Source organism: Bicyclus anynana, chromosome 24 (genome assembly GCF_947172395.1).
Source record: "Bicyclus anynana chromosome 24, ilBicAnyn1.1, whole genome shotgun sequence".
Lineage (NCBI taxonomy): Eukaryota > Metazoa > Arthropoda > Insecta > Lepidoptera > Nymphalidae > Bicyclus > Bicyclus anynana.
This window is the reverse complement of record NC_069106.1, coordinates 7,878,357-7,902,717: the sequence shown is the minus strand read 5'-3', so window position 1 is coordinate 7,902,717 and position 24,361 is coordinate 7,878,357. Positions and strand designations below refer to the sequence as shown.

General features: G+C 37.5%; 1 protein-coding gene across 3 annotated transcripts in view; it reads right to left on the bottom strand.

The window, feature by feature from the left end:
* Window positions 1–23,755, bottom strand: part of LOC112047846 (ileal sodium/bile acid cotransporter) — a 32,576-nt gene extending 8,821 nt beyond the window's left edge. For 2 of the 3 annotated variants that reach the window (XM_052888963.1, XM_052888965.1), the window contains exons 1-8: window positions 20,309–20,461; window positions 6,676–6,852; window positions 5,855–6,007; window positions 4,296–4,429; window positions 3,235–3,354; window positions 2,013–2,187; window positions 877–1,139; window positions 267–453 (exon numbers count right to left, since the gene is read on the bottom strand). In XM_052888963.1, coding sequence (XP_052744923.1) covers window positions 267–453; window positions 877–1,139; window positions 2,013–2,187; window positions 3,235–3,354; window positions 4,296–4,429; window positions 5,855–6,007; window positions 6,676–6,838 — 1,195 coding nt within the window. In that variant the 5' untranslated portion in view covers window positions 6,839–6,852; window positions 20,309–20,461. Of the gene's footprint in view, window positions 1–266; window positions 454–876; window positions 1,140–2,012; window positions 2,188–3,234; window positions 3,355–4,295; window positions 4,430–5,854; window positions 6,008–6,675; window positions 6,853–20,308; window positions 20,462–23,547 lie in introns of those variants that run through there. The other variant, XM_052888964.1, reaches the window with a different exon arrangement.
* Between the last annotated feature and the right edge of the window lie 606 nt (window positions 23,756–24,361).

Here is a 24,361-nt window from a genome sequence, read left to right as displayed (position 1 = left end):
CACCTGTGGTGATGTCGGCCTCGGGCTGCGGCAGCGCGTAGCGCAGCAGGAAGATGGCGATACCAGTGTTCTGTATGCCGGACTCTATGGAGATGGTGATGATGATGATGATGATGATGACTAGCAAGTGCTTCACCTGTGGTGATGTCGGCCTCGGGCTGCGGCAGCGCGTAGCGCAGCAGGAAGATGGCGATACCAGTGTTCTGTATGCCGGACTCTATGGAGATGGTGATGATGATGATGATGATGACTAGCAAGTGCTTCACCTGTGGTGATGTCGGCCTCGGGCTGCGGCAGCGCGTAGCGCAGCAGGAAGATGGCAATACCAGTGTTCTGTATGCCGGACTCTATGGAGATGGCGAGCGCGTCGCGGTGTGGCTGACGGAACAGCCGCGCTACCGTGTAACCAGTCGCATAGCCCAGCCATGGCACGCCCATACCGGCTACCAGGATCTGGGAAACGTTTGGGGTGCTATAAAAACCTTATATATAAATTTCTCGACCTGCCAAGTTATCAACTTAAGCAGCATTACAATTGGAATAAAAGCTTTGTAGCTTAGACACCAGCTCCAAAACCCTCACTGCTATTAACTACAGTACTGAACAATTTAAGAATGCAGACTTTCAACTAACCTGCTGAGTTATCAGCTCAAGCAGCGTTGGATCAAAAATTTTAGACACAAGCTTCAAAACCCTCTGTGCTATTATTTAAAGTGAGTCCCAAATAATTTAAAAATGCAGACATCCAACTAATTTGCTAAGTTATCAGATTAAGCAGCATTTGAGAAAAAATTTTAGACACAAGCTCCAAAACCCTCTCTTATAATAATTTCAGTGAGTCCACAAAAAACTAAAGAATGCAGCAACCCAACTGACCTGCCAAGTCATCAGCTCAAAGATGTACACGTTGGTGACGATAGCGAAGGTGATGATGAATAGCAGCAGCAGCGTGGAGAAACCCTTAAGGATGCGCACCATGAAGGCGGATATGCGCGGTGTGAAGCGCTGCATGGCCAGCCCGATGGCCAGCGGGATGAAGAGCCCTATGACGAACATGGCGATGCGGAAGTACGGGACCACTATGTTCGCATTTGCAAATACCACTTGGCCCAATGAGAACAGCCATGCCGGCATCAGACCTGAGGAGATAAGAGAGGATATATCAAAAGGGAATGCCTATCCCCGGTTCAGGCCAACTCTAATCACTCGGCAATTCACATATTAATTGATTATGAAACACGGTTAACTCACGTGATATTAGGTCGGAGTATGCCCGACTAGACTGAAGATCACGATCCAAACTGAAGTTGTCTCAGTTTGGTGCCGCGGTAGAAGAACCAGCTCATGACTAAGGGCCCCGTATAGGTTCGAAACTAGTCGGGCATACTCCGACCTAATATCACGTGAGTTTTGGTCGTGTTTCATAATCAATTAATATGAATAACACTCACGATAGTTTAAATTCTAAAATTCACATAATAAAAAAAAATCTTGATAATTCTACTTTAATAATGAAATCATTACTTTATCAAAAAAAGTTTGCTAAAACGTTTCACGACATTAATTCATCTTTAATTTGTCCACAATGGGGACGGTTAAGAAATAACATGGTGAGGAAACCTGCATGTATTTCAAGTAGGCTCAGTTTACAAGCACTTTTGACACGTCAGTTGACTATTTGTAAAGATTCTACCACCGGTTCGGAAGGCAGGTTCTGCTGAGAAGATACCGGCAAGAAACTCAACAGTTGCTCTTTTGAAAAAGTCATACAGTATTACAATTTACATTTGATAACAATTAAATTACAATTTCTTATAGTCTTTAATTATATATGAGAATTTTCTTAATTATCTACGTGTCTGAAGTCTGCCAATCCGCATTGAGCCAGCGTGGTGGACTATTGGCCTTGCCCCCCTCATTCTGAGAGGAGACTCGTGCCCACTAAGCCGAATATGGATTGATAATGAATGAATGAAATGGTCTTTCAAAAAAGGTTGATAATGAATTCTCACCAAACGCAGCCAAAGTGGATATAGAGGTCATGGCCAGGGACAGGTCCAGGTTGCCGCCCAGGATGAAGGTCCAGATGTTGGAGGCGCCGCCAGCGGGAGACACGCCGGAGAAGAACATGCCCAGACGCAACGCGGGCGAATCGGGGAATATGAGGAACCCTAGCCCGAATGAAATCTGAGGAGGAAATCGTTAAAACCTGACAGTTTCTTTTCATAATTAATCGTTATTAGCCGCAGATCAATTCAAATTATCCAATTACTCTTCTGTCAAAAGTATATGATCACGATCTAACGGGTCTATACAAACTGCGTCTATTGGATCGATGTTTCGTTGTGTGACACACTTGTGTGTATTACGATTAAAAGGAGATGGTTCATTTCAGGTCCACTCTTGTCGTCGTCATCAACCCATATTCGGCTCACTGCTGAGCTCGAGTCTCCCCTCAGAATGAGAGGGGTTAGGCCAGTAGTCCATCACGCTGGCCCAATGCGGATTGGCAGACTTCACACACGCAGAGAATTAAGATAATTCTCTGGTATGCAGGTTTCCTCACGATGTTTTCCTTCACCGATTGAGACACGTGATATTTAATTTCTTAAAACTCTTGTACCCCGTATCATTAATATTTAAAAAATACAAGGATTTTATTAAAATCTAAATAAGTGAATAAATCTAACTAAATAAAATTAAACCCCATGTTTTTGATGGCGCCCATAAAGCAACTATGACATGACAATTGACAGCAAACTTCAAATCGACTTCTGCATTGAAAACGTCATCAATCCGCCATTATTACCCATATTAGTGTTGAATTTCTTGGGAGAGAATGAATATTATTTCGAAAGAATTAAAGTAAATTCGTAGATTTGTATAATCAAAAGTAGTTAAAAAAATATTTTCTTTCATTTCCGCCAGGGTGCAATGACTGATCCTGGGCTTCATACAATTTTGGACCATTTTATTTGTGTGTAATGTAAGGACACGCAATATATTTATTGGTGTGAAATATTTTTTTTAATTACACACCAAAATTTACCTCTTCCCCCTCAAAAAACGACAGACAATTTTGTTAGTGAATTTGAGTGCGATAAAAAGTCAAAGTCAAAGTTCAAAAGTCTGAGGTATCAACCTATAGCAGACGACATCGAGGCAGTTAGTCTTTACGACAAATTGTAGAGGAAAGTAATTTGATTAATTTTATTAAAAAAAAAAGAATCCTACCAAAGGCATGAAGAGGTACTGTCCAGCCAACCCTATGGCGGGTCCTATAGGCTTCTTGAGGCAACCCTTCACGGTGGGCCAGTGCATCGCGCACCCGAAGTTTATGAAGATCAGGGACACCTATGAACATACACAATCATGAATAAGTCAGCAGAAAATAAAGACAATTAGCGCGTCACAAGAGATTTATATATTTTTATTAAAGTCCGGACGCTCATAGATTTTCTAACAGGTCGTGATCGAATGGGACAAATATCATCATCATTAACAACCCATATTCGGCTCACTTGTTGAGCACGAGTCTCCTCTCACAATGAGAGAGGTTCGTCAGACTGCCCACACGTAGAGAATTAAGAAAATTCTCATGTGTACAGGTTTCCTCACGATGTTTTTCCTTTACCGTTTGAGACACGTGCTATGAGGCAAACAATTTACAATTGCCTCGTTATTTTGTCTCACAGTTGGAACACAAAGACAAACAGTTGGCATAACCTTGAAACAGCGCCGTCCAAAACTTTTGTACGCCAGTTCGAAGTAACTTCGAATTTTAACTTCGTAATTCGATCAGAACTTGTCAGAACCGCAATCTCTGAGCGGCCGGACTTTAGTCTACGTGTGTTTCTGCCTTTGAAGAATAAAGATTAAACGCGTGGACTGATTTTGTTGATTCTTACGGTATTCGATTCCTTTTAGTCAGTCACGCGAGTGTCACATGACAGTAAACACAATTCAAAATGGCGGCACCAAGACGCCATATTGATATTCGAAAATTAATAAATGTACGGTAATAATAATAATAAAGCCCTTTTAAGCGATTAATTAATTAATATTATTATTATTGCTATTGCAGCAATAATTAATCAAGATGGCCAGAACGTTGTGGTCTCTTAATAGTTATAGAGTGGTTCACATGCTATTAAAAAAAAACTCGCCTGCATAAATAGCTTTAGCGTTCTGTTATTACAAACATCAGTGCAAACAGTGATGATGATGATGATGATGATGATGATGATGATGATGATGATGATGATGATGATGATGATGATGATGGTGATACTCACAAACACGGCGACGCTGGTAGTGAAGACAGTATCCACCACCCTCACGGGTCGTATCACTACTATGGGGAGGCTACCATTGGTTATGGGGCTCGACTGACCGTCCCGACGTCTGCCCACTGTTAAATCTGTTCTACCTAAAAATAAGAAAAAAAATATTAATAAAAATTAAAAATAAAAAACATTTATACATAGAGTTCATTTTTGCAGTTCACATTGCAGTCAGTGACCGCCGTCGACCGCCGCCGAGAGTCGACTGCAGTCGGCGACCGCCGTCGCCTGCCGCCGAGACGTCCCTGACTGCAGTCGGCGACCGCCGTCGACCGCCGCCGAGAGTCGCCGACTGCAGTCGTCGGTAGCAGCTGCCGCTCGTGCAAATGAACACTAAGTCATTGCTTCCGATCTTACATGATATTAAGGTGACGATGAAGTTTAAGAAGAAAGTGGACTATTTATAATAATAAAATGCTTTATTTAGCGTACATACAACTGAGCTGAGCTGAACTGAGCTGAGCTGAGCTGAACTGAGCTGAGTACATACAACTGAGTAAAATACAAAAATACAAATTAAGTAAAAAAAAATAAAAAGGGACTCTTCGTACATGCCATTGAATCTAACTTATAATAGTAATTACATTATGATATAAGTGCGGTAAGTTGAAAATTACAGCCGAGGCGATATTGCAGCTCGAGCCGAAGGCGAGAGCTATAGTAAGGAAGCAGGGGCTGTGTTTATCAAAGCGCACGTATGTCATACAACGTTTTATAACACACTAGCCCACGCCCGCGACTTCGTCCGCGTTAAATTCGATGTAAACTTTCAACTATCCCTACCCTACTCTTACCTACCCCTACCCTACCCCTACCCCTAAACTAAAAAATTCAAGATTTTTTAATAAGAAAATGGTTGTTGTGCCTCACTCGACATAGATTGGTATAGTGTGTCGCGGACTTTTTTGTAGATATTTATAAGATCTACAATTAATTTGAACATTTTATGGTTTTATCTTTTATAGTTTAGGCAGCGTACGCAAAACAAATAACTTTTCTGGTTGAATTTTTTCCACCTTATGTTCGAAAAACCCAAATATCTTACGTATCTAGTATATCCTATTTTTTTTTTAAATAAAATTTAGCCTATGTTACTTGTGGATAATGTAGCTTTCGAATGGTGAAAAATATTTAAAATCAGTCTAGTAGTTTTTGAGCCTATTCATTACAATCAAACAAACAAACATACAAACTTACAAACAAAGTTTTCCTCTTTATAATATTAGTATAGATATAAAAATCCGTGGATCCCGCGGTATTTAAAAAATATATATTTCACGCGAACAAGTCGCAGTTGTCTGGTTTACCTATCTATACTAATATTATAAAGCTGAAGAGTTTATTTGTTTGAACGCGCTAATCTCCGAAACTACTGGTCCGATTTGAAAAATTCTTTCAGTGTTGGATAGCCCCTTTATCGAGGCTATAGGCTATATATTATCCCCGTATTCTTACGGGAACGGGAACGAGAACCACGCGGAAGAAACCGCGCGGCGGCAGCTAGTATTTACCTAAAAAGTGACAGTCGACTCGCAGCTTCCCATCAAACTGGCCCTTATCCAAGTGGTCATTGGTCAGATTATAGGTAGAGTTCCACACGGCAGTTGCCACGTGTGTCTGCTGTGTCTGCACTGTGAACTGGTCCCCGGCGAGCAGGTCCGTCCCTGGACAGATAACAACTTTGTCATTGTGTGCTGAGGTAAAGGTACATTGATACATGGGGCACATTGATACAGTCAATATTCAACGAAAACAAAATATCTGTCATTACATTATACAGACTTAAAGGACATGTCCCAAAATGTCCCAAAATATAAATAATAAATATTTATAATTTACAAGCGGTACGTGTACATATGTTTTCTGTGCAAGCGGGTTGATAGTGTTTTTAACGGATAGAAAACACAAATTATTGCTTAAAAAACAATTTTCAGAATTTTTGGAAGTTTGTTTTCCAAAATCAAAATTCATTTATTTCAAGTAGCCTTAGTTTACAAGCATTTTTAAAACGTCAAGTTTGACCCAACCCAAAAAATTACAACAATTTTGAATTCGTTCAAAATCGATATCTGGGCACTGCGTGCAACATGAAGACAGATTCTCCAAGCTTTTTCCATTAGGAATGTATTATGTGCTGCCTTGGCATAACCAAATGCCATTAAAAAAAAAAGAAAATCAAAATCGAAAATATAGTAGCTGTCGTCCATATGCATCTCTAGAGTGTCTGCGGAGAAGGTGGCTAGCAGTTCGGGCGCTGCCTGGCACAGCACCAAAGCGGGCACAACACCAGCAGGTATAGGATGATCAGTCATATCTGTTCTGTGGTACACACCTGTCACGTTGACGTACACGTAGTAGCTGTCATCCATGTGCATCTCCAGGGTGTCTGCGGAGAAGGTGGCTAGCAGTTCGGGCGCTGCCTGGCACAGCACCCATAGCGGGCACAACACCAGCAGGTATAGGATAATCAGATGCAGCGGCCATATTGGACACATTTTGCTTGGGTACACTGTAAAAAATAAAAAAAAAACATAGAATCTTCATTTTTAGATGAAAATCAAAATTTGTAAAACCGGTTCGGAAGGCAGGTTCTACCGAGAAGAACCGGCAATGCACCCTGTATGACCGGTTCAAAATGAACATTCTCTTTTATACTTATAACAAAACTGGTCGAATTCTATACACTTATCAGTGTTACCAACTCTCCAAAATATTTATCCCTAAAGTTTGTGTCAAAGACCCCTAAAATCACCTTAATTATTGAGTTGTCCCCCTAAAAATATAAATTCATAATAATTTAGAAATAAAATGCTGTAATTAATATGTTTCAAAAGTCTATATTTAACACAGACAAAATATTACGTCTACATCTGAAGATTCAGATTTTTTGAAATCATACATGTATAGGCAAATTTCATTGAATAAGAAAAATTGTTAAATGAATAAATTTAACAATTTTTCTTATTCAATGAAATTTGCCGCCAGTTTCCTCAAAGTGGTTGTAGAATAACTTATTATATATCGTTATAAGTCGCTAGGTCAAGAAAAAAATATTAAAATTATCATCAATTTAAAAATATCAAAAAATCCCTGAAAATAGGTACCCCTAAAAATTTCAGACCCCTAAAAAAATCCCATTTTACTTATTTGCCTCCTAAATCTGGGGGGAAAACCCCTAAGTTGGGAAGCCTGACACTTATTCGCAATTTGAGATTTTACTTATACCATTTGTAACAACACACGTTAGCGTCGTGGCATAACGGACGACAGCGCCATTTAGAATCTGTACTTATAATACGAATTCTGTACATTTTGTACATTGAAGATATTTTGAAAATTTTTGTTGGGGGGCATTATATAATCGATATTGAAGCTAAAAATATTTTTTTTCGATTCTTTGTCTGTCTTGAAAATTTTTAAAATTCAAACTCTAAAGTGGTGAAATAGGGCTTGAAAGTTTACATTGTTTTCCACGCGGACGAAGTCGCGGGCGTCCGCTAGTATTGAATAAAGGATTTTTGATTATCATAGATTAAGGATGGTTGAAAACTTGAAAGTGAAGTGATTCAGATGAAGATGATTGATGACCTTTTCCCATCTATACTAATATTATAAAGCTGAAGAGTTTGTTTGTTTGATTGAACGCGCTAATCTCAGGAACTACTGGTCCGATTTGAAAAATTCTTTCAGTGTTAGATAGCCCATTTATCGAGGAAGGCTATAGGCTATATATTATTCCCGTATTCCGACGGGAACGGGAACCACGCGAGTGAAACCACGCGGCGTCAGCTAGTTATACAGCTTAGGTAGAGTTTTCCGCGGGTAGAGTCACGGGCGTCTGCTAATGCTAATCTATACTAATCTTCTATACTAATATTAAAAATGCGAAAATAACTGTTGTCTGTCTGTCTGTTACCTTTTCACGGCTAATAGGCTGAACCGATCAAGATGAATTTTGGTATGATCGTAAATGGGACCTTGGAGTAAAACATAGGATACTTTTTGACCCCAAAATAAAAATAGAAGGGGGTGAAATAGGCGTTGAAGGTTTGTATGGAAAGTCCTTCATTTTTAGAGTTACTCTTTTAATTGTTCATCCTACGCTCCTACTACGAGTTACTCTTTTAATTGTTCATCCTACGCTCCTACTACGAAAGTTTCTATGGATGTTTGTTACTCTTAAACACCGAAACTACTAAACCGATTTCGTTGAAATTTGGAATGTCTTTTTATCTCGGAAAAGTTCATGGTTCCCGAGGGATTTGTGAAAAACTAAATTTCACGCGGACGAAGTCGCGGGCGTCTGCTAGTATAAGTATAACAAAATACTGTTCGATGCGGACAGCTTTGTCCTAAAACAAGATTTTGAAGGACTCTAAAGGACTTCGAAATATTTTGCATTCTTTATTCATATATAAGAAAGGTCACCAAAAATTCACTAAATGCTCACTGTTTTAATAAGAATAATCCTCCTTTTATACACTATAATTTTTAAATAATTCACTATAAACTAAGTTAACTTTAATTAAAAATTAGTTACAAGTTAATTAAAAATTCAATTAATGTTTTGTTAAAAAAGACTTCTTGAGTGTCCATCTGGCTTGAGCGCCAGGCTTAAAGAGATACGCAAAATTTAAATTTTCATTATGTAAATACTAGTGTAAGAGCACACGGACAATATCTGTTGTTTATTTATACCAGTTTAAATAGTGCAAATGTATCAAGTAATCTTGCTAATTAGCACTTTAGTTTAATCCTAAGCTTATTATTATACATTTAGTAATTTTGTCAGAACCTTTGGATTTGTATCGCCAGCCTCCGTGGCTCAGTGGTAAGCGCGGTGGATTTACAAGACGGAGGTCCTGAGGTCGATCCCCGGCTGGCCCCGGCAATAATAATAAAAAAAAACTCAAATTCACCAACAAAATTATCTGTCTACTATAAAAATTTTAATAAAAAAAATTCAACCGACTTCCAACTTGAAAATTAACCTAAACTAAAAAGCAAGAAATAACTTCTTACCTATGTGCTACCTTCTGATCAGTTTGAAGGCGGTGCCAAGCCAGTGATGTTTTAATTCAAGCCGTTTAAATTACAAAATTTCTGTGGTTCTTTCAGAAACGGCTTTAATTAAAACATGACACTGGATTGGCACCGCCATCAAACTGATCAGAAGGTAGCACATAGGTAAGAAGTTATTTGTTGCTTTTTAGTTTAGATTAATTTTCGAGTTGGAAGTCGGTTGAATTTTTTTTATTAAAATTTTTATTTTTTAATTTTTAGTGTCAGCATAGAATATCCAGAAAAACGTAAGAGGTATCATAACTAGTGAGAAGTGGTCTTAACCCCTATGCAGTCACAATCTTTATGGGTGGAAAGTTCTTATCAATATAAAATTAATCAAGTCCAAACACAAGGTAGCTACTGTGAACCGTCGAGGAGTTCCCTTAACTCTCCTTCATCTTCATCACCAGACCCCTAATACAGTCACAACCTATCCAGATGGAAAGTTCTCATCAATACAAAATTATCAAGTCAAAACGCAAGGTAGCTACAGTGAACCGTCGAGGAGTTCCCTTAACTGTCCTTTGTCTTTATCACCAGACCCCTAATACAGTCACAACCCATCTAGGTGGAAAGTTCTCATCAATACAAATTTATCAAGTCCAAACACAAGGTATCTACTGTGAACCGTCGAGGAGTTCCATCGTCTGTGTTTCGGCTCCATCATCAGACCAACTCCAGACCTTCATACAATTGTAGTGGTTTAAAATACCTTATGGAAACACTAACAAACGCACTAGCCATCTCTACGATTTTTGAAAGTTTCCCTCAATTTCTCCAGGATGCCATCATCAGACCCTGACGTGAAAAAAATGGGACCACCCTGGAATCAAACCCTTCAAAACAAAAAAAGAATTTTTAAAATCGATCTATAAATGACGGAATTATCGCTGGACATACATAAAAAAAAAAACATACATACAGCCGAACGTAGAACCTCCTCTTTTTTGGAAGTCGGTTAAAAAATCATAAAAATCGTAACACACACGTGTAATTTTAACATAATGAAACGTCGATTCTATAGACGCAGTTTGTTTATAAACACGGTAATTCGTGATCATATAATTTTGAAAGTGTAGTATCGTGTAGCTAGGCAGGTTCTAAGGTAATTTGGTCTGACAGTATTTTAATCTAAAAATTGTTGTGTAGACTTAATTTTTCTTAAAATCGTACTGGCACGAAAACATTAAAGCATTCTCATTGCAAACTTGAACTCTCAAAATTTGGTTTTTCTAGAGAATTATCTAGAATAAGGAAAATAAGAACAATTTAATTTCAATATCATTGATAAGTAATGATGAATATAAGTAGGCTGACAAACTTCAAGCTTTTAGAAAACTGTACAAAGATCTGGACAACACGGGCTTAAAATTTAAATAAATTACCTTAAAAATAACTATTAATTCATTTTGAATTGTCAGTTTTAAAAGAAAATATTTACAAGTAATACCCAATATGCTATTACACCTCTGGATGGCGAGGCTTATCAAGTTATCCTTTGGTCCAAATAAGCGCTAGCTCTAGAGTCATCTAACGTATGGATCAACTTTTCAGAGACCATGTTTTTTAAATACATAGAACATTATCACATGACACTAACATTATAAAAGCGAAAGTTTGTGCGTATGCATGTTTGTTACTTCACGCCAAACCTACTGAACCGGAAAGTAGATAGGTAGAGTTGACGGAGATTAACAAAAAGGCTACACGTTATCCTGGAAAATCCATGGATTCCACCGTATAGAAAAACTAATGTGTAAAATTTTTGTCGATTGAAATCGAATAAATAACCACCGGCTCTCCGACTATCTCGCAATCAACTTTCATTCGACGATCAATCATTAGACACTAAGTCAACGGTATAAGGTTCATAATCATAACAAAAGCGACGTATATACCCGTGGCCGGTGTCACGTATTGATAACCGTAGATAACCGTACCAAACGGAATTACATCACTTAATTAATTGCCGATTAAGTATATCTATCATTTGCAAATTTTGTGGGAAAAGAAATTAAAAAAAAAACTATTTTAAGCCTACCGGCAAAGATTTAGGGTTCCGGTACGATGTCGTGTAGAAACTGAAAGGGGTGTGGGTTTTTATTATCATCCTAAGAGAAAGCCTCAATAGCTCAACGGTATGAGCGGTTGGATCATCACCGAGGGGTGGTGGTTCGATCCTTACCCCGTTGGTCTATTGTCGTACCCACTCCTTGCACAGTCTTTCCGACTAGTTGGAGGGGAATGGGAATATTGGTCATATTATAAAAAAATATGGCAAATATTCTTTTTAAACTAATAAAAAAAAAAGTTAGCTTTGATCATACTCTGTCGTCTCGTCACTTAACGTCAGAAGACATAGCAGTCAAGGGCTAATTTCTCATTGAATCTATACTAATATTATAAAGCTGAAGAGTTTGTTCGTTTGTTTGATAATAGGAACTACTGGACCGATTTGAAAAATTCTTTCACTTTTAGATAGCCCATTTATCGAGGAAGGCTATAGGCTATATATTATCCCCGTATTCCTACGAGAACGGGAACCACGCGGGTGAAATAAAAAATAAAACTGTACGCTTACGTAAAGGATCGGCGACTTCTTTAGAAATTAATCTTAATTTAGATCGTTTATGCGCCACTATGGCGTCCTCCCAAAGTCAATATTATTAAAACGAATATCTACTGACGTAGGGTAAAAGAACCGATTTGGGCAACAAAATAGTTTTTTTCATCGATCGTAGATATTTAGATGGGCCCCGAAGCGTCCCGGAATTATCATTGGTTTCGCAAATACTTACGCATGAAAAGTAACAAAATTCGTAAATCGTATTGAAGCTAGTGTTTTTACATACTTCCAAAATGAACACGCAGGCATAATTAAGGGATTAAACAAGAAAAAAACAGTGAAATATTTTTTTAGGACCAAGTCCACTTACAGCATGCGCTTGTTGCGTACTAAGATGAGATGTGCGTGCACGTCTTTTAGTAATGACATAACATTGAGCGTTCTTTAATATGGAGGGGCCCATCTAACGATTGATATCGATGGTTTTTTTAACCTCCGTACTCAGATCAATTACTATATGACCTGCCTCGCTAAACGTTACCCCTCTGTCAAAGTACATGATCACGATCTAACGCTTTTGTTATTAGTTAGTAAGGGGTTCGCTGTCACTTGGAAATTTTATCGGGGGTAAAATACTATACAGAGCCGAGCTGAGAATCCACCCAGGACCTCTGAGTTGAGAACAGTACACACAGTACTACCAACTACGCCAGAGGTCGTCAAACTCACACTTGTCCGGTTTGGAGGTTACGGACCCCTAAAAACGGTCAAAGGCAACCTCCAGAGATATTTGAAAATTTCTTTCATTTGAAAGTTACATTATTCAATGCGTCGTCTGTAGTCCCTCATAAATAATTCCGAGTTTGAACGGCAATAATAAAATTTGCCGTGCAGAAAAAAAAAATATTTTATACACGACTAGGTGTCGAATAAATGAATACAGATTTGGAAAAAATAAATGGCTGCACGTTGGCTTGCTAATTCTAAAGACGTTTTGGATTTGCTTTCACAAAATTTCAAAAAACGTGTCTAAATCCATTTACTAGGTCGATGTTACTATAGTTATATTTATATTTTCGCATGTGATATATATAAAAAATACTCCACTAATCATTTTTAACCGACTTCCAAAAAGGAGGAGGTTCTACGTTTGGCTGTTTAATTCCAGGGTGGTCCCATTTTCTTCATGTCAGGATCTGATAATGGCATCCTGGAGAAATCGAGGGGAACTTTCAAAAATTGTAAAGACGGCTAGTGCGTTTGTTAGTGTTTTCATAAGGTATTTAAAGCACTACAATTTTATGAAGGTCAGGAGTTGGTCTGATGATGGAGCCGAAACACAGACAATGGAACTCGTCAACGATTTACAGCAGTTACCTTTTGTTTGGGCTTGATTAATTTGTATTGATGAGAACTTTCCACCTAAATAGGTTGTGACTATATTAAGGATCTGGTGATGAAGACGAGGGACAGTTAAGAGAACTCCTCCTTTGACGGCCTCCGTGGCGCAGTGGTATGCGCGGTGGATTTACTAGACGGAGGTCCTGGGTTCGATCCCCGGCTGGGCAGATTGAGATTTTCTTAATTTGTCCAGGTCTGGCTGGTGGGAGGCTTCGGCCGTGGCTAGTTACCACCCTACCGGCAAAGACGTACCGCCAAGCGATTTAGCGTTCCGGTACGATGCCGTGTAGAAACCGAAAGGGGTGTGGATTTTCATCCTCCTCCTAACAAGTTAGCCCGCTTCCATCTTAGACTGCATCATCACTTACCATCAGGTGAGATTGTAGTCAAGGGCTAACTTGTAAAGAATAAAAAAAAAAAAAAAAAACTCCTCAACGGTTCGCAGTAGCTACCTTGTGTTTGGACTTGATAAATTTGTATTGATGAGAACTTTCCACCTAAATGGGTTGTGGCTGTATTAGGGGTCTGGTGATGAAGACAAAGGACAGTTAAGGGAACTCCTTGACGGTTCGCAGTAGCTACCTTGTGTTTGGACTTGATTAATTTTATATTGATGAGAACTTTCCACCCATATGGATTGTGACTGCATAGGGGGTCTGGTGATGAAGACAGAGGACAGTTAAGACTTGTGGATAAAGGGGGAGTATTAAGGTAGTATTTTGGGATTGTAGGACTTAGGTACTTATCATAAGAAAATAACGTTTCAGCTAATTGCTTATTAATTTTTGTTCACACTCAGTAGGTATGCTAACACTAAAAATGAAAAAATAAAAATTTTAGTAAAAAAAATTCAACCGACTTCCAACTCTAAAATTAACCTAAACTAAAAAGCAAAAAATAACATCTTACCTATGTTCTACCTTCTGATTAGTTTGAAGACGGTGCCAATCAAGTGTCATGTTTTAATAAAAGCCGTTTCTGAAAGAACCACAGAAATTTTGTAATTTAAACGGCTTGAATTAAAACATCACTGGCTTGGCACCGCCTTCAAACTGATCAGAAGGTAGCACATAGGTAAGATGTTATTTTTTGCTTTTTAGTTTAGGTTAATTTTAGAGTTGGAAGTCGGTTGAATTTTTTTATTAAAATTTTTTACACAACTATAACTCAACACACCTTTTTAACTATTTCATTATCAACTTCTGCTCACTGTTGAGCTTGAGTCTCAGAATGAGAGGGGTTAGGCTAATAAACCACCACGCTGGCCCAAATCGGATTGGCAGACTTCACACACGTAGAGAGTTAAGAAAATTCACTGGTATGCTGGTAAGTTTTCTCACGATGTTTTTCCTTCACCGTTTGAGACACGTTTTAACTATTTATTTGAAAAATCTTGAATGACATCATTTTTAGTATTTTTTTTGTAGCAATAACATTTTACCATTACCATTTTACAAAATGTAACTTGAAAAAAATCAAGGACTAATTAAGGAATTTTCATTGACGTAAGAAATGTGAACAGTTTTTGATGTAATTAATTTCCATTTTCAATTTTGTTATCATCCATACAAATAAAGTCACTTATTACAATGAAACACGTCGGTATTCATTAAACAGTTTGGAGACCTTGAGCCGCATAAGACAATAAAAAGTAAAAACGATACATTTACTTAATTAAAATAGTTAATCATTGAATAAATTTTCCATCTGTATCAATAATAAGTAGGTGTGTAGTGTAGACATTTAAAAAAAAATTTAAATAACCAATATTACCGTTTCTGTTCTAATTAGTCGGAAAATTGTTAAGAGTGGGTACGAAAATAGTCAAAAAGGCGGGGATCGAACCTATGGCATCTAACCGAGTCTGGTACCTTTACCGTAGAGCCATGGAGGCTTATAAAAATAAAAAAAAACGATTAAAAATTTTTTTTTGGTCAGGTTTTTTTCAGTTTCATGGGATGGCTGGTGGGAGGCTTCGGCCGTGGCTAGTTACCACTCTGCCGGCAAAGACGTACCGCCAAGCGATTTAGCGTTCCGGTACTATGCCGTGTAGAAACCGAAAGGAATTTGTTTCATCTTCCTAATAAGTTAGCCCGCTTCCATCGTAGATTGCATCATCACTTACCATCAGGTGAGATTTTGTTAGCATAGTAGAGGAGACTACAAGGTCTCAAAGAACGGTACTCAGAATTGGTAAGCTTTTAATACATTCATAAGTATCTTGAAATCGATGTTGTATAATTTGTGTAATTTAGTGATTTGTGACTAATCAGTGCATAGTAATTAGCTACATTTACAGCTTTATTAATGTACTGTTATCAATCAGCAGGTATTTGATAATATATCACGTTTCCTCCTGCAAACACGTGAAGATATGTTTTTCAAACAATAATAATTACTGATTTATACTGATAGCCCAGTGGATATACCTCAGCCTTCGATTCGGAGGGCGTAGGTTCGAATTCGGCTCCAACTTTTAACTTATATGCGTATTTGTAAAAGTATCACGTGTCTCAATCGACGATGTAAATTTTCCCAATTATTTGTGTGTTAAGTCTGCCAATCCGGATTAGGATTAGGCGTTGGTCGACCCCCCACCAGGTGGACTGACGACATCAAGCGAGTCGCAGGGATTCGCTGGATGCAGGTGGCTCAGTATCGTGATGTTTGGAAGTCCCTACAAAAGGCCTATGTCCTGCAGTGGACGTCCATCGGCTGATATGATTATGATGATGACTCATTTTAAATTAAAAACTTTATAGTAAGTATATAAGTAGTATAGTAATAGTCTAATAAATAAATAAATATACTTAAACAATACACATCACTATCTAGCCCCAAAGTAAGCATACAGAGTAGCTTGTGTTATGGGTACTAAGATAGTTGATATTATAATATTAATATACAATTATATACTACATATAAATACTTATATAATGTATAAATACACACAGACACTGGAAAACACTCATGCTCATCACACAAATATTTTCCAGTTGGGGGAATCGAACCCACGGCCGTGGATGCAGAAAGCAGGGTCACTACCCACTGCGCCACGCGGTCTAATATAGTAAAGCTTTACATATATTTTAGGTGTTATATTGTTTGGACTATAACTTAACAATAGTTACATAATAATTGGCATGGCTCTGTTGAACTTTGGAGATAAAGATATTAGTTTATTATTCGCGTGTGTGTAATATTTTGATAATAAGACAAAATGTCAATGCATTTAAATATTACGATATTTTTTACAGATTTGATTCGTGTTTGTTACGAATATGCTCCGAATCTACTGGACCGATTATAAAAATTCTTTCACCAATGGAAAGCTTTATTTTTTTTATTTTTTTATTCTTTACAAGTTAGCCCTTGACTACAATCTCACCTGATGGTAAATCTCACCAGTCTAAGATGAAAGCGGGCTAACTTGTTAGGAGGATGAAAATCCACACTCCTTTCGGTTTCTACACGGCATCGCACCGGAACGCTAAATCGCTTGGAGGTACGTCTTTGCCGGTAGGGTGGTAACTAGCCACGGCCGAAGCCTCACCAGCCAGACCTAGACCAATTAAGAAAACCTCAATCGGCCCAGACGGGGATCGAACAACCTCCGTCTTGTAAATCCACCGCGCATACCACTGCGCCACGGAGGCCGTCGAACTAGATTATAAAAATTATTTCACCAATGGAAAGCTACATTATCAGCGAGTAATATACGCTATATATTATCCCCGTATTCCTACAGTAATAGGAACGCGAATAGGAATGCGGGCGAAACCGCGGGGTAATAAAAGCAAAAGTGTTGAAGGATTGAGCAATATGTAGTAAAGAACCGTGTGCGAAGGTACGTAGCTACTAAAATAAGAGCATTGCAACGTCATTGCAAACTAGCCCTTATTACTATAAGTTTAAGGTACAGAGAGATGTGGAAAGTCGGCACCTTGAGAACCAGCCTTTAGTATTATTATAGTCTGCTTGTTGAATAGTTGAATACCATAAATGGCAATGTGCGAGTCATTTTATATACTGTCAATGTTTTTTTTGAAGTGATTACTTCTTGTGGAAGGGTAAACGTAACGTAACGCGTTACAGCTGAAGTTGGCACGTTTGACACTTGCACTTGACAGAGCGAACTTCGGACTGACTTTACGAGCACAGTCCACGGACTATTTTGAAAATTTCTATGTCATATCAGAATGTTTTTCACACCAAACACATAGTGATTGTCTCGGTTTTATTTTGTCGATGTTAGAATCGTCGTCATCAACCCATATTCGGCTCACTGCTGAGCTCGAGTCTCCTCTCAGAATGAGAGGGGTAAGGCCAATAGTCCACCACGCTGGCCCAATTCGGATTGGCAGACTTCACATGGCCAGAGAATTAAGATAATTCTCTGGTACTCGTATGCGGGTTTCCTAACGATGTTTTCCTTCACCGATTGAGACACGTGATATTTAATTTCTTAAAATACACACAACTGAAAAGTTGGAGGTGCATGCCCTGGACCGGATTCGAACTCACACCCTCCGGAATCGGAGGCAGAGGTCATATCCACTGGGCTATCACAACTCATCGAGGTTAGAATATGGTTTAAATTCCATCATATATATTTTTTTATAAAATTTATATTAGCCTATTTATATAAGCCTATGTCTCAATTTGTAGTAATACGAATCTTTTAACACCTTTTTCATTAAAATCTGTTCCGTAGTTTAGGCGGTACGGTAGAACAAACATCCATACATAGACTGCCAAAAGCATTACCCTTCCTTTTGGCTTCGCCGTAGTCGGTTAAAAAAGTCAACAACTGATTATTTTTTGCAATTAAAGTTGTAAATAAGTAGGTACTTGCCTACACAATCAAATCTTATCACTCTCACTTCACGCTTGCCTAACCTGCCATATTTATTTAAGAAGATAAAAAATATTATGTACTTAAATAATAATATTGCTACAGAAGATAATTATTGCTACTTGAATCAACGAAATTTTACACTAATAGATACACTTAAGACTTCACTCAATTAAGAAAATTCTCTGGTATGCAGTTTTCCTTCACCGTTTGAGACACGTGATATTTAATTTCTTAAAACGTACACAACTAAAAAGTTGGAGGTGCATGCCCCGGACCGGATTCGAACTTACAGCATCCGGAATCGGAGGCAGAGGTCATATCCACTGGGCTATCACGGCTAAATGGATGGACTAAAATCCGAGGTCTTAGATTTCATCTCCGCCCTTGTACTATTTTCGTATGCACTCTTAACGCGAGCTTTTCGCTTAGTTGGATTATTATGTTCACTATAAAAGTGAATAAATATTTTACCATAACAAATGAACTAAGTAAAAAATTTTAAATTTTGAAAAAACGCCCAAAATGTCATGAAATTATTAATTACACTCTCGATCAAGTTGTCAATATTCTCTTTCAGTGCGCTTTCATTTGACACCCCACTCGAGTATATTTGCAGACATTTCGGTTAATCTTCCCCACTTTCACCCCCACAACTTTTAAACGGCTCAACCGATTTTCATCAAACATGTCCAAGAACACCACCACGTCACCTTTAATACAGAAATAAAACTGAATTGAAATCGCTTCATCCGTTCGGGGGCTATGGTGCCACATACAGACAGACACGTCAATCTTATAACACTTTTTGCGTCGGGGGTTAAAAATGGCTACGTAGGTACCTAATCTATACTTATTATAAAGCTGAAGAGCTTGTTTGTTTGATTGATTGAACGAGCTAATCTCAGGAACTAGGTACTGGTCCGATTTGAAAAATACTTTCAGTGATAGATAGCCCAAAAAATTAGGTATCCTTCCTGAAACTCCAATAATGTAACCCAAGGTGTACAAAAGTTTTGTTTACATGGCGTGCGCTGCAAAAACTATTGATGTTAGAATAACATAATGTACTACAACTTTGCAGAACACATCATTTTCTTCTAAAACGTCGGGGGCTACGTAGGTACCTAAGTACTAAGTAGTTTATATGCCGTAGAAGTGGGTGCGATAGGTATACCAGTATAATAACTTGCTTAAAGACCTTGGCCTTTCTAGAAGCGCAAGAAGTTCTATAGTAGAACAGGTAGGTATCCAAAGCTGCTATAATAGGATAATACCAAATTTGGCTAGACAGGGAGAACAACACGAGCGGAGAATGGGAGTGTTTAACTGGTTTTAAACAAGCTCCTTAAGCCTACACCTGCAGTGGCACGCACTTCGTAGATGCCAAAATACACTGCCTACCCTGAGCACTCAAAACGAACCAATAGAGAAGGAAGAATTATCCATGTTTTTCCATTTTGTACGTATAGTGCCTACCCTCGTTGGAAACTTGGAAACCTTGTGTGTGCTACTTACACTCGTGGTTAAGAATCCCGGGTTATTAATATATCAAATCACACTAATATTATAAAGGCGAAAGTTTGTGTGTAAGTATGTTTGTTTCTCTTTTACGCTGCGGCTACCGAAGCGATTTGGCTGAAATTTGGAATGGAAATAGATTTTACTCTGGATTAATACATAGGCTACTTTTCATCCCGGAAAAATCCATGGTTCCAGCGGGATTTGTGAAAAACTGAATTCCACGTGGACGAAGTCGCGGGCGTCTGCTAGTATATAATATGTATAATAATCGTAATATTTTTCTCACATCTACCGGAGCTGAAACCGGCACGGTGAATCCATGGAATAAGATAATCGTCTAATTAAAAAAAAAACAATAACTTAAGTGCTAGCAATTATAAAGTCATGTTTCATACTTAACAACAATTATCTCTACCTACATATAAGCCCTATAACAGGATATTTGCAAAGCAAATATTGCACATTGGGAACGGATGCATTGCATCGAACAAATACCTAAACATAAAAACATTACGTATCACAAAAAAAAGGTTCTTATCATGTCATTGAACTCACCTAATCGAGTGACGTATTAAAGAAACAGGCTCCGAATTAAAAGAGAAAGTTACACTATAAAGGAGCTAGCAATACGCGAGACGGCAAGCGCCGGCTTGCATCACGTCACTGGTATGAAATAAAGTTCGCAGTAACGGATCGCCAATGCGATCGTGTTGACGCAGTTTAGCAAGCGTACAGTATGGTCAAGGTTTCGTCGGAGGAGTTCAGACACAGTAGAGTATGAAACGGTATACCTATATGAATGAATTTGTAAATGCATATTTTCGTTTATTCTGTTCTTCACAAATCCCGATTTTTTCCGGGATAAAGTAGCTTGTTTTCTGTCCCAAAATTAATATAAATCGGTTCTACGGATTGGCCATGAAAATGTAACAAACAGACAGACTTAAACTTCATTTTTTTAGAATTGCAAAATCAGTAAGTAAACAAATATGGCTGTATTCATCACTGACATTAGTTGTGACGTCATCCTAGGGATGGGCCGTTGATGAACTATATCGAGAATTAACTTATACTAATCGAATTTTATATCAATTGTAAAAAAATCACTTTACTTAAAAACTCACTTCTAAGTTGGCAACACTAATCACACAGTCAAAATACGCGCGATATTAACTATCTACCTCTTTCTGTTGCATATTAATTAATACCTATCAAATAACATTTTTTTCACTTGTATCTGTTTGTTATAAATTAAAAGAGTACTAAAAAATTTAGGCAGTACTTGTTAACGCATTATCTTTTTTTAACATATAAGTACGTAACTAACTAAACAGCGCTATGAAAAAAATACTTTATTCAAATTACTCAATTACGATATCGATACTGAACGGAATACATTCGATATTTACAATCGGTATCGTTCATTTTTAATCTGTGGTGACAATTTTACTTGGCACAACCTTAGAGAGACGAAACGTCAAATTAACATTTAAATGTAATCTGTGTGCATAATATCGTGTTTAATTTCGTTTATTTCTAAAAATTTTGATTAAACCCTGTGTAAATTAAAAAAATGTTACGTTTGTATGATTCTCCATAGGTGGATTGTAAAGAACAAAGTGTTTGTGCGTGTTTTAATAGTTTGATGGTTCTGAAAACTATTATGAAAGTTTGGCATCGACAAAAGGGTTTGTTTATTTACCAAATAGCGCAATTCAATCTGGACATGGTATACTATCGCATTCATACCTAATTGGTTATGAAATATTCAGCTGATGAAATTTTATTCTCTTTTATAATCTATCATAAACAGAAAGTGAGAAAAGAAAGAAAATTTGGTTGTCTTTGCGCTATTTAATTTTGACAAGAATTTCCAAGAAAACAAAAAATGAAAAATAATCTGTTTTATTGGTTAACTGTATTTTAACTAATCTGTGGTATTTACCGGTCCCCTCGCAAGCATCAAGACACCAAGGCTACCGAGTATTGAGTATTGTAGTCCATTCCAGTGCCGAGAAACTAATGACTCAGGCAGACTTGGCGAAAAACCCCATACAAATGGTTGCAAACAAACTGATTGTGTTGTAACAAAACATCAAAAATACCTATGGCTTTGCAACTTCGTTAGTAACACTCCCGATGGTCCACGCGGGTCGGGGGGCATGTAGCGATGAATGCACGATTTCACACCCGCGCAGTCATTCTCTCCCGTCGCCCGCATATCGGGAGTGAGGTGCATCAGTCGTGGGTTTTTCATTCATCGCTACACGTCCCCCGACCCGCGTGGACCATCAGGAGTGTTACAAACAAATTCAAAATTCATTTATTTCAAGTAGGCTCAGTTTACAAGCACTTTTGACACGTCAGTTGACTATTTGTAAAGATTCTACCACCGGTTCGGAAGGCAGGTTACCAAGCTACATACGTACATACATAGGTAACGAAGTTACCAAGCTACATACATCATCAATTTCAACATAGGCATTTTGTTTGCCATGCATTTTGTTTAATTGGTTAATGTTAATGTTCACTCATTCTATGTGGTCCTGTCACTTGAAGTTTTTACAACAAGATATTTTAGGGTTTATTCAACTGAGTGTGGTTTTTGTTGCAGTTAATTGAAACTGTTGAAAAAATTAATTCATTAAAAAAAGTTATTGAACTGCTCTAAAGAATTTAAATAACTTAAACAATATCTTGGAAGCAGTTTAGAGTTAATACATTTATACCTACAGTAGTGGACTCCTTGCAACTTCACCCACATACTTTCTGATCCTGTGTAAATATGAGGATGAAATATAGCCTATGGTACTCACAATAGAGTACCGTTATATTTTATCCTCAGTAAGTAGACTGGTGGGAGGCTTCGGTTGTGGCTAGTTACCACCATACCAACAAAGACGTACCAAGCGATCTAGTGTTCCGGTATGATGTAATATAGAAACAGAAAATGGTGTGGACTTTCATTCTCCTCCTAACAAGTTAGCCCGCTTCCATTTTAGATTGCAGCACTTAAAATTAGGTGAGATTGTAGTCAAGGGCTAACTTGTATAAAAATAAAAAAAACAGAGGTTGCTTTCTAGTGGTAAAATCTTATTAATATGTTTTAATAAAAAGAATAGTAAGATACAAATAGTGGATATATGTGACTTTTGTTTATTATAATCCATCATGATAGCCCAATATGGATTGCCAGACTTCATACACATAGAGAATTGAGACAATTCTCAAATAAATGCAGGTTTCCTGTCAATGTTTTCCTTTACCAATGACATTTAATTATTTCTTAATATGCACATAACTGAAAAGTTGGAGGTGCATACCCCAGACTGGATTCAAACCCACACCCTCTGTATCAAAGAGATCATAACCACTGGGCCACAATTTGTGTTATAGAATACTGTATACATAATATTAGATTATTTTTCATGGTCTTAATATAACCATGTACGGTAAACAAGAGAACAAGTCTAAATAAAATATTTATATAATGTAATAATAACCAGAAGTTTTAAATGTATGTAACAAAACGTTCGAGTTAAAGTTTGACAAATCGATTTATTCCTATCCTTATCCTAATTTAATTACAAAATTAGGCACAAGTTATGTAAAAGATAATCCTATTAGGATCCTAATTTTAGATAAGTAGTTAAACTGGGTTATATCATCAAATACTAAGACTTTTGTAAATGAAATACACAGTAAAATTGCGTCAAAATAAATATTATAGCTTTAAAATTAAACTTTATTTAGAAAAAAAATTGGAAAGTATAATTTTTATCACACAAACTTACCCTAAGTTTTTCCAATGCTGTAGATGATTAAAGTCACTGTACTACGTGTATATTTTAATTTACACTTACGTAGGCACAAAGTGTTATTTACGCTAACATTATGCACTTTTCAATTACGTTTGTTTATCTAAAATCAGTTAATTATTGCGAAATTATAGAAAATCACGTAAGTGTACCTAAACTTTGCAAGTGTTAAAAACGACAACGTCAGTCCGCAGTCCTCAATTTTTAATGTCAAAATCACCTGATGACACTGACAATAGGGTTGGCACCTGTCAAAGTGACGTTATAATCGCTGGTTCTTAGTGACTGTAACTAAATCTACGACAGAATCTTTACAAGCGACTGCAAAGTCCAAATTCCAAATTCATTTTTAAACCTTGTCTATTTACCTGTCTCACACCTAAATTCACCAGCAAAAACTCTGACGTCTTTTGGAGGGGACGAGGTAAACAACGAAAATATTTGACATCAATAAATATATTTTGTATCCTTACATGATTCTTACCTTTGACGAAATAGATTATATATGACTATCTATGATCCTTACAACACAATTTTATATCGCATTTAAACGCGCTACTTCTTTTAAATTTCCTGCTATAAAACGCCACATACCATAGTATACTAAGGAACCAAATTGCAGAAGCGCCATCTGCGATTAGCTATTAAAACGCAAATATTGCTTGAATGGGGTTAGCCGGTGAAGGCTAACCCCATTCAAGCAATATTTGCGTTTTAGTAGTCTGTGGATGTGTGTCAGTAGATTGTTATCTGTCAAATTCAAAATTTGAAACATCACTCTCCTTTGTCA